This window comes from Prenolepis imparis, unplaced genomic scaffold, assembly GCF_030444845.1.
Source record: "Prenolepis imparis isolate NDT839.2.m4 unplaced genomic scaffold, iyPreImpa1.0 SCAF_9, whole genome shotgun sequence".
Taxonomy (NCBI): Eukaryota; Metazoa; Arthropoda; class Insecta; order Hymenoptera; family Formicidae; genus Prenolepis; species Prenolepis imparis.
In genome coordinates, this window is record NW_028141167.1 from 3,335,150 (window position 1) to 3,346,815 (window position 11,666).

At 33.6% G+C, this 11,666-nt stretch overlaps 2 protein-coding genes across 4 annotated transcripts in view; one reads left to right on the top strand and one right to left on the bottom strand.

Annotated features, from left to right (window-relative positions):
• Nucleotides 1–6,367, bottom strand: part of LOC145941092 (neo-calmodulin) — a 60,579-nt gene extending 54,212 nt beyond the window's left edge. Inside the window, exon 1 of one of the 3 annotated variants that reach the window (XM_083046913.1) lies at nt 6,232–6,367. Coding sequence is in view for 2 of the 3 variants with exons in the window: in XM_083046911.1 (XP_082903037.1) it covers nt 1,236–1,259 (24 nt within the window). In the remaining variant the exon portion in view is untranslated. Of the gene's footprint in view, nt 1–1,235; nt 1,341–1,530; nt 2,447–6,231 lie in introns of those variants that run through there. The other 2 variants (XM_083046912.1, XM_083046911.1) reach the window with 2 other exon arrangements.
• Nucleotides 6,368–7,246: 879 nt separating this feature from the next.
• On the top strand, nt 7,247–11,453 carry LOC145940759 (uncharacterized). Its single transcript, XM_083046268.1, has 9 exons — nt 7,247–7,636; nt 7,727–9,218; nt 9,302–9,354; nt 9,427–9,616; nt 9,696–9,862; nt 9,962–10,305; nt 10,401–10,513; nt 10,640–10,747; nt 10,848–11,453. The coding sequence occupies exons 2-9, from the start codon at nt 7,750–7,752 to the stop codon at nt 11,125–11,127; spliced, it is 2,724 nt and encodes a 907-aa protein (XP_082902394.1). The 5' UTR covers nt 7,247–7,636; nt 7,727–7,749; the 3' UTR covers nt 11,128–11,453.
• The last annotated feature ends 213 nt before the right edge of the window (nt 11,454–11,666 follow it).

The window sequence follows — 11,666 nt, forward strand, 5'->3', positions numbered from 1 at the left end:
GATTCTTCGCATTTATGTAAAACGCTTTTAGAATACTATAAGAAGTATAGAAAGTTAGAAAGAAAAATTTGCAAAGACAAAAATTACACAAATGAAGGTAGGGTATAATTGTAATATGCATATCTCGAGGTGGAGTATGTCTCTAATTTCCGAGAATAGACCATACCGCTCACACAGGACTATAACCCTTGTCCTCCGGGAATTAACCAAGCAATTATTGCTCGTGCTCACAAGCGCTTCTTAGTAATTAGTGTTCCATCAAAATAATAAATAGCGTTTTACCAAAATAATTAAATCGCGAGTTGATTAAAATTAATAAATTGTATGATTGTTTTTTACATTATCTTCTAGATTATTCTACTTGTGCAAATTTCGATTCTGTCAATTCTAATTATCATTTATGTGCAATTAATGATTTATTAAGAGATGAAAAAGATCAAACTAAAATTATAATAATATAAAATGTTGGAAAAATACGCGTTTTACAATTAGTGATTTCTAAACAATTATCTCATTTACGTATTTTACTACCCTTGCATATTTCATCGAATTTTTCCAAGTGTCGATAAAATATGATACTTGCAAATTTCTACTTAGATTAAAATTTTTGATTTCGAGGCAAGCTACTAAAATTCAACAAAAATTCTACTGTTCTAAAATAAATAGGTATTGGGTGACAAATATTCGATCGACAGTGCCACGTCGACACACGATCAGTGGTGGTGCAAAGTGGATCGCCAATTATGCTACGGCCCGTCAAGCTCTCCATGACGATGGGAAGCAGGGGTGGTTAAGTTCCGAAGGAGTACGTCAATGAATAATCGTAAATTATGCAAAACGTGAACTAAGTTAGGAATTCTAATAATCAGTCGTGTGCCCACCTTTACTATAGTCACGTTTCAAGAAATGAAATTAATGAAATTTATATGCCAAATATGATGTTTAATATTCGTTATTAATTATAATAATTATAATAATATAAAGTAAAATCGTGTTTAAAACAATGTTTGGTTAAACTCTGTCGCATGTGAGAAACCAAAATTCGCAAAAGTATTCAAGTGCTGTAGTAATGCGAGATGAAAAACTCAACAACATTTTACATCTTAATAATTAGAAATTGGGAGAATTTGGCTCATATTTCGTGGAAATGGTGGTGAAATCTATGATAGAAACTTAGCTTAAAAAACCAATTTTCCCCGTCAAACAGAAATCGGAATCATGTCGATATCTTGTACCTTCCTCGGTGTAACGGCAAACATCGTCACCCTGAAACTTTCCGGAGGCGGAAGGTACAATCGCGACGACTGCTGTGCGACAACTGCGAACCAACTGCATTCAAAGCAGAGTACATGTGTCCTCCTACGTCGAGAAAGCGAGAAACTAAACGGGGGCCGAGTCAGTGGCCGCGTGGACGTTCGCGGTATGTGTCGACGAGAGAGAATAGCGAGAGAGACAGGGAGAGAGAGAGAGAGAGAGAGAGAGAGAGAGCGAGTGAAAGAGAGAGGGAAGGGGAAAGCAGCAGAGACTCACCATCAGTAACTTGACCTTGTTAACCAAAGGGGACGTTGTAAGGAACTTGTTGACGGCCGTCAATATTTTCCCTTCCAACGTGACAGCGCTTCCGGCGTCTCGTCCTCGCGAGCATCCGGGCCCGACGTCCGCCCCCTCACCGGAACTGGGCAACAACTTCTGGCAGTCGCCCGGTCCGAGCTCCCTCTTCTTCAGCTCTTCCCGCGGGCCCTCGTGGCTCCGTTCGTCCCCTGTGCTCCGCCGCACCCTCAACAATCGCGCTTAACACGTGTCGGCATCAGAACCGGCCACCGGCTGGCCCGGGATTTCTTCAAGCCCTTAGGGCATCCACCGAGTCGTTGTTCGGTGTTGTTTCGTTCTTATCGTTGCCGAGCGCAGCTTCCCTTCGGCTGGAGAACCGGCCGGAAACCCTTCGACTTTGCCTCGAGAAAACTTTCCCGACTTCTCTCGCGTTTTAACCCAGCACTCACTACGTGACTTGCGTGGGACCAACGAAGCGAGACTGGTACCAGGGTTGATCAGTCGGATGAACCGATCACTCGTATCGATATTAATGATTGATGATTAACTGATGCACGATTAATGCGAAGAGGAATCGTATTTTCGCCGTTTATGCGTGGATAATTTTTATCGAAAAAATCTATATTAATATGCGATGAATGCGAGATGATGCGAAGCTTTTTTTACCTCGAATAATTTCTTTCTCTTTTTTTTTATCTTTATCTGTGTATCTTTGGATATCGCTAAGAGATCACGATATCATAACATTAGATATTTACTGCCTAACTTTGACACACGACAGTAACAGATAGTAGTGTCGTGCACGCGACGTCGACCACGAGCTTCCGGATGACTGTCACTTCCTCGAGGTCCCGACAGTGGCGCGTTCTCGACGTGGACTGAAGTCCGGAACGGTCCAACGGATGCTGCGACTCGCTCCAGAGGCCGAAGAACGCGCGAGCGCGCGAGAGGAACGCAGCGTGCGAGATATAGGGAGAGAGGGTAGGGGGAAAAAGAGGGAGCGATGGAGAGAGAGATAGGGGGTGGCGGAAGTGAGGTACGAGAGGGAGGATTCTCTCGTGGAAAATGGGGGAACAAAATTCTCTATCTCCTCTCCATCTCTCTCTCTCTCTCCTCTCTTTCTCGTTCAAGGAAGAAAAGGTGCCGGATGGGTTATAGAAAGCTGTAGAGCTCTCTCTCGAGGGTTTCGGAGTTTCGACTAACGCCACTAGTTGCTGGTAAACCTCGCAGATTTTCGCGCCCGATGCGATGCCGGCTGCCCCGACGATCCCTCTCCTAGCTTTCTCTCTCATCCTCTTTCTCTGAGATATCTAATGGGTTTACACGAGTTACAAGTTAGCCGGATCAACGAATGTTTTTGTAGATGTTATCGGAATTGATACCCTCATGAACCTGACATGGTACAGAAAAACGGCATCGTTTGGATAGTATATCGGTAGCGGAATGTCTATGGGGAGGATGGAAAAAGTTGGAACGAGATGAGATTCGACGAATTTGATTGGTGTTGGAATGTGACTCGCAATTTTATTTTAAAGTGAATAGACTATTACGACTTTGAGTATCATTTGTGTAATTATCGATTAAATGGCTAAATAAAGGATCGCGATATTTTTCTGCTTTATACAACAGATATATAAAGTATATACATATATGTAGAGCACGAAAATTGTTAAAATTGAGTTTGTAATTGAAAGATAGTAGAAATATAACAAGTTACGTTTACACAAGCAATGTACTTTATAAAAAAAATTCCATCAGGCGGAAGAGTTTTATTCACGAGTGGATACACGAACGAGATCAATTTACCAAACACGTTTAAAATTGTACTCCCGTATATATATCGCTGATTGATTGTTAGTTCCGTTGTTCCGGTAAAAGAACGTCAAATAGATTTCTTTCGGAAATTGATCCGACCCCAAACATTCTTTTCTTGTTAATCTTTTATCCTCTTTGCCAAAACATTGGCACGATTTATAAATATATTGTTAAGCATTGTATCTCTGTTAAGATGAACATCCCCCCGAATACGCCAAACACATTTTCACAATCAATTGATTTCGATTGCATTTCACACCGTTCATTTCAAGTCATGTTAAGGCATACTTTTGCCGAATCAAAATGGCTCCTTTACGCATTCTTGAGAATACTGAGAGAAAACTTTTCGTTAGAAAACAATAACTCTCTCTACATCGCGGGTGAATCAAAAGTTAACTCACGGCGAGTTGAGAAGCAAGGATAACAGTTTAGAATTCGTGGGGAATTGCGTTAGCGCACATTGTATGAGAAATTATTTATGCGACAAACGAGATCCGATAAGAATACCCTGGATTTACTTTCGGCCCGGTTTTGTAATTTTCCAAGCGTTTCTCGCGGCCCGAGTTCTTTTGTTGGAAAATTTTTCTTTGTTTCTACGCGCCCGCCCATCGTCGTGTTCCGTCCATATTTACCGCAAACGCTCACGTGGGCGGCCGTCATTATCCATATTGGCATTGTTTTCTGACACGCGGGTTGCTTTTATCAGCGCGCCGAGTCTATATCGGAGCTACGACGCGGCTCGTTTCTTTCAAGAAATTCGCGCTCGCGTTAAATCACGTTTAACGTCAAGAATGGCTCGCGAGGCAAATCTCAGCCAACAATGGCCGATCGACCTTCTTCGCCAGACTCTCTCACAAAAAAGCGCACTTCTTTTAGATTCATCGCGAAAAATTGCAAGGCACATCTCATGCTAATGATCTCAACTCGATCGTATTCGTCGATAGATAATTTTTCAAATTTTTTTCATTATTTCAGAGCGTTTAGTTAATTAGTTTTGTTTAAATGATTGTCTCTAAAGAGAGTGTTCATTAAATTATCTTATATATGTATATTAAAGCGCAGAGATGATGTTTCGTGTAATAATAAAAACAAGAAATGCACGGAATATATGTATATTTTTTCTAATTTGTTGTATACTTTTTATAAAATAATTTTAAATATGAAAATAACGCACATCTCAATTGACTAGTATAATATTTCTTAAATTATTTTATAAAAAGTATACAACAAATTAGAAAGAATATATGTATATTCTTTCTAATTTGTTGTATACTTTTTATAAAATAATTTTAAATATGAAAATAACGCACATCTCAATTGACTAGTATAATATTTCTTAGATATAAACTCTTAAAATTTATTTAATAACGTCAAGCACTAATAGCATTTTTAATTTTCAATGAAAATCTCTTGAAATTGAGAGTAACTACAGTTATTTATTCAAATCTATTGTATTTTAATCAGCGCGCAAATATTAATATATAATCAATAGTTATATTCCATTTTTTCTTGTTTTTATTTACCACAAAAAATTATTCTTTAAATATTCTCTATAATAATTGTCTCATTATCTATTATGCTAATTTTGGAAGATAATGTGTTATAGATAAGTAAGAAAAGATTGAAGAAAAGTCATAAATCATGAATAAGTTTATAATGCTGCTTTTCAAATTATAAGTGCATATTTTACATCCTTGCAATACATATTACATGATAAGTTCTTCATTTATATTATAAATCATGAATCATATACTTTGCGTCAACTTTGTTAATACTGAATTAATAAAGTCTGAGGTATAAATCTAATGTGTCATAATTATCGGAGCTTTTATATTCAATTTTGTTCTAAAAGGATTCACACTACATTTAATAACCGATAAACGTTGACGCGATATGATCAATTTTGAATTTATGTAGAGAGCGAATGCAATCTGGTGTACTCGGTGTCAGCCAAAATAGACTTTGAGCAGTGCATTCTGTCCTGGCTATTCGTTGAAATTTGATTGTAAATTGGATAACCAACGTTGGTTGTGAGCCGCTCTTTTTATTAATTTTTTTAGTGCAAATGCTTTTAGTATTATGCGACCGCTATACATGCTACATTGAACGAATACTGGAGCAAGTTACAATGTATATATATACATATATACATATATATACGTTGACGTTTTAAGCTCGTCATGTGCATACGACCGCTGCGCAAAATTGGATTTTTATTCGCAACATTTTGCGATAAATTGCTACAAAGTTAAACTTGGCCAAAAAATTAATTTATAAAAACGGCGAGATTAATTTTGATTTGAATGAATTACTATAGACTATTTTCCAATTTTCTTTCTATTAGAAAACTATAAGATTTAATTTTCGTGGCTCGATTGTCCAGATATAATTTTCAGCGCTGCATATTGCAAGGATGCAAAATATCGCGGAGTCAGGGTCATATATGGTTAATCGTGGATGTGCCATAATCTCCTGTTGCGGCTATAATGCGCACATCACGATTATTATACTGCGAGAGTACATAATGTGTGGTGGGAAGCGCGAATAGATAATCCAATCTGAGGTCTGCTTTGTGCGAATAATACGATAGATGGGATCCTGATTGAGTTTCGTTCTCGTTTGACGGCCGTTTCGGATAGCTTCCGAATTAGAGTTATTGTTGGCGCGATCTATATATATCGTGTCAGAAAAGTTCCGACAGACTTTTGCAAATTGCATACGTTGAACAAAACTATATCGATACGGGTTTGCACATGGCCGAACGATAATATGTATCACTTTTGGTTATACAAAATATATATGTAATTTTCACAAATATATATATATAACGAAAATTCTACAATATATTAGAAAATTAATGATTACCTTCGTTTATGTAGGGAAGAAAGCTGAAGCCATTTCTCACAAACTCTCACAAATTTCTCACAAATCCACACATTTGCTTGAAAAAACAGCTCCTCGGCGCGAACGTGACTATCTGGTAGCAAGATGTTGAAATAACCTAAAATAAACACGAAATCAAGATAGTAACGCCCTCTTCTCGGACGAAGATTCAAGTAGAAGATTCAATCGGTAAAAACGTAAAAGAGGTAGAAATAGATTTCAATTGTTTCGGAAAAAAAATTTTCATTCTGATATTTTTCTCTTACAGTTGCAAATTCAATTTTAGGTTGACAAAAAAGTTTTTAATATAAACGTTTTGTATTGCATCGTATGAGTTTAGAGATATTTCGATAAAACTCTATTAAATTTAATCGACAATTACCTTATTAATATAATAAAATAATTGTAACATTTTGTTAACATAAATAGAGTTTTTTTTATTGTTTGACTTATGAAAAAAACGATTAAGAATAATAAATGATGTAGTCTGAAATTTTGTTGCAGGTAATTTTATCGATTAAAAAATGAATCGCCCATTGAGGTTAATAAAAATTTAGTCGTCATCTTTAATCTTGTATAATAAAAGTATAACGAGATTATAGCATCATTAACAATTAATAGATTGAATATTATTATTATGTTTGTTTCCTTATAATAGAAGTTATAATAGACGAATTAATATACCTTTTTTATTATTTCGAGACGTTATATCTTGCATATCCGTTGCTTTCTCCTCCGTTGCTTTTTCAAAACTTTGAGTCATGATGCACAAATACCTAGATATTCTCACCCAAAAATTATTCACAATAATGGTGAATTCGCATAACGACTAACGTGTCGTTTCTAAATTCCCCTAGAAAGTACGATCTGCTATTGGATATCGAAATGTCGAGCACTAGGGAATATTTTTCCCTCGAGGTGACGCAGCGATCGTTAATTCTATTCGCTTTTCATAGTTGGCAGCATTGGCAGCAGAGTTCAACGTATTGTTGGCGGTTTGAAAGTTATGGATGCTGTTTATTTTATGAACATTTTCGTTCAATAATGTGCTGTTAGTTTTATTTAATAAAAACAACGGCAGAAATATTACATTTACAAAGATTGACAGAAATAGTTATTAAAACAATTTATAATGTGTGTGTATAAATATTGTGCATATGAATGTGACAGCATGTTATAAATCATTGATCTCATCATTCAGCTTTTTCTCCAACACGCTACATTTGTTATTGGAATTTTTCTCTCGTTGACAATTCTCTCTATGTGTCCTCTTTTACTGAAGATTATTAAGATTGTTGTGGAGAACTACAAAATACATTAAAATAATATTCATGAAAGATAACAAAAATTACAAAACACGGAACATAATTGGTTATTTAAGTGGCACGTATGTATTACATTAACTAAAAGCACTATTATATAAATATAAATATATATATTAATTAAAAATTATTTAAAATTATACAATTTTTTTTAGGTTCGAGTGAATGAGAAAATAAAATGACATCTGATTGCAACTTGAGGAACTTTGTGAGTGACTCACAAAACTTTACATTACGACTCTCTGGAGATTCGATTGAAGACACACATGATTTTGTTGCAAACAATAAGACAAAAGATAAGGATGATATTATAGTGATTAGTGATTCTAGTTGTAGCTCATCGCCTGAAGATAATGACAAATCAAAATGGAAATTCAATTCTAATATTAAGAAAAAGGATGGAAAGTATCAGAGATTATATTATTGTGAGACTTCCTCAGAGAGTGAAAAAGAAAAGTTTAATTTGCCAGGTAAATCAATTGTCAGATCTGACAATAAATCTCCAGATAGAAAATATACAAATACAATACAAATTAACAAGATATCTTCCGATGAAACAGCCAGCAATGGTAGTATAAATAATGAAAACACTAAAGATCAATTAAATAAAAATAGTAATAGAAAATTTTTCAAAACTCCTATATTAATACGTGCAAAGAAAAAAATGGATTCAAAAATGAGAGAAAAATACAATGTTAAAAAGGCAAATGAAGTAATTACGCCAGACTATGCTATGTATAGTGATAGTTCCAATGTTCCTAGCAAATTAAATAAATTTCCAGTTTACAATACTCCACAACAAGATAATGCAGGAAAAATCAATCTTACAAAGCAAGATACTCATAAAATTTTAAGAAATATTAAGTCCACACAAATTGTGTATAATTCTCCCAAAGAGAAAAAAGAAAACAATGTAATAATTGATGAGAGCACAGACGAAGATGTAATGCATCCAGCTATATCACCTAATTATAATAAAAAAATAAAGCATAATTCCAATGACAGTCTTGATGTTATTGATACAAGTCTTAAGAATAACGTTAATTCACAAATAGATTTATCGAAATCATACAAAACATGCAGCCAACTTCTGGACATATTAAGGAAAGAGAATCTTCAAAAATCTTTATCTGAAAAGAAGAAAAGACAAATTGTAGATTGGCTTATTACAAATTCGCCTGAGTCTCTAAGTGATAGCTCTTGTAGTAATATACCTCCGAGTATTAGAAATAGCATAGATTCTGGAAACAGCAGTCTAGAAAGATTAGAAATGAATTATGAAACTCCAAATAACAGAGAAAGGATCAGCAAAGTACAGACTGATAAGCAAACCACAATTGTTAATTCTGACAAAGTGATTCATTCACTCTTGACGCGTCAAACTACATTGGACAAATATTTTAAAAAATCAAACATTTCTAAGTTTTGTACACCAGACAGACCAAAGTCTTATCTGAAAGTGCATGCTGACAAAGAAGTTCCCTCTTCAATAAACACACCTGAAAACAAAGGTATAACGAACTATACAGATATTTTAGATAAACTCTATGGTAATTCGTGGAGAAATAAAGCTAATGCTTTACTGCCGACAACTGAACCACGAAAGACATCTAATCAAGCAATCAGTAGGATCATCCAAACAGAACGGTAATTTATACTTTTACATGTATAATTGTATATATTGTTTTATTTTAATAAAAATATGTCTAATAAATTATACTTTATTGCAGGAAATCAAAAAATAAATATATAACAGATTCGGATTCAGATAAGTCTGACTTGGGTAAGACTCTACATCATATTTTATTTAAATCTGATTTGTTATTGTCATTTTCTTTAAAAGATTTGATTTTAGTTGAAAATAATGTTAAGTTAAATCGAAGAAGGAATGTTCAACAAAAACAAAGAAAAGAGGACAGTTTTATTAATGATGAATCATTATCAAGTGATAGTGAGAGTATGTATCACACCGCATTAACAAATCCTAGAACTTCAACAAATAATACTACATCTAAACCCATGCCAGTGTTAGATTCAGTTAAAAGGTATGTCGATGTTATATTTGTCATTTGTGTGTATTGATAAAGATACTGAATTTAATCACATATTATTTTGTTGGCACAGGCTGCAAGCAATATGTGATACCGATACTGAAGATGAAAATGATAAATCTAGTAATTCTAAGAAAAATCTAAACAGAAGAAGATTATTATTTAGCGACGATGAAAGTTCTAACACAAGTGAATTTGACCCTGGAGATTATATACCACCAAAAAATATACATAAAAAAGGTAAAAAAAAAAAAAAAAAAAATTATATATATATATGTATACACATATATAATTTCTTTAATCTCACACACATAAAAATAACCTGATGTACATTTTTAGAAACTACTAGAACCCCACAACAATCTAGAATTAGATCAGTTATAACGGAGAAATCTGCAGGATATAAAAGCTTTTTGACATCTTTGTCAAATATGATTCCAATGTGTAATACTCATCCAGATGCAAAGAAATATAGATTGGATTATAAAAATAATAAGGAAGAATTATGTAAAGAATTGTATAAATTGTACAATGAGAAAGTATTCGATAACCAGTTGCCTCAAGATATGCCAATTGAATGGAACATTCGTATGAGAGGAACTGCTGGATTTTGTTACAATAAGAAATCTGTAAGGAGTCTTAGTGGTGTCGTTAGATCGTCAAGAATTGTATTAGCAACAAAGGTACAGTCTTTATTTCCTTTTTTATATATACAGATTATATATATATGGATAAAATCAATCACAAGTATAATTGAGGAATAAATTATATCTTATAGATTTTGGATACACCAGACAGATTAAGAGATACCTTGATTCATGAGATGTGTCATGCTGCAGCTTGGCTAATAAATAATGTCTCGGATGGTCACGGGCCCTTTTGGACAAAATGGTATGTTATAATGCTTTTAATAGACAAATAGCTCAAATATTATAATTAAGTAGTATCTTAAACTTTATAATAAAATAACATTAGTCTTTATTGTACAAAGTGTTATGTTATTTATTTTTATTACAGGGCTCATAAAGCAATGAATACATTTCCTGAATTGCCACCAATTCGTAGATGTCATGATTATGAAATTAAAACCAAGTATACATATCGATGCACAGGTTGCGGATATAGGTATGTAAATTTAGAGTATAATAAAAATTTATTCCCTTCCTGTTTCTAATTTCTAAAACTTTATTTTTATTTGTTATTATTGATTTGTTATTTGTCACAGTATTGGAAGACACTCAAAATCCTTGAATATTGAAAACAAACGATGTGGCCATTGTTTTGGAAAATTTGAATTATTAATTAATAAAATGACTAAGTCTGGTGTTAAGCAAGTGCAAACTCCAAAGAGAGAACCTTCTGGTTTTGCACTTTATGTGAAGCAGAATTATAATTCGGTGAAAAAAGAGAAAAATAATATAAAACATGCTGATGTGATGAAGCTTTTAGGTCAGCAATTTTCGGCAATTAAAATAGCAAAGAAAGATAATCTATCTAGCAATTAAGAATGACGCAGGGATACCTGGTTAAATATATATAATCAAATATTTTATGCTCAATTTCAGAAATTGGATACAATTGTAGTTTTTTAGCATATAAGTAGAAATGTAACGGACAATATTTTTTAGCAGATTTTACAAAGTTGTCAACTGTATATATTTAGATCTTTGTAATTCCACATGACGTGTAATTACAGAAATCATAAATGTATACAATTATATGTACATACCTATATAAAATTATATTTCAATACTGATATTTTCTCTTACTATATTGCAGGCACTTGAGAGAATATGAAATATTTTATACATATAACATAGATTATATTTAGGGACGCATACAAGTACTTTTGTACGTAATGATATATTAAATATAGCTAAGACTTGTAGCAGTATTTATATAATAAAGTGCATTTAAGAATTTTATCTTGTCATCGTAAAACGTCAATTTATGTCAAATCCATATAAATTCTTTAATTCCAAAATTTATCATCATTTAACTTTACTGACAGCTATTTTGTTATTTTTGTTCAATGATCACATTT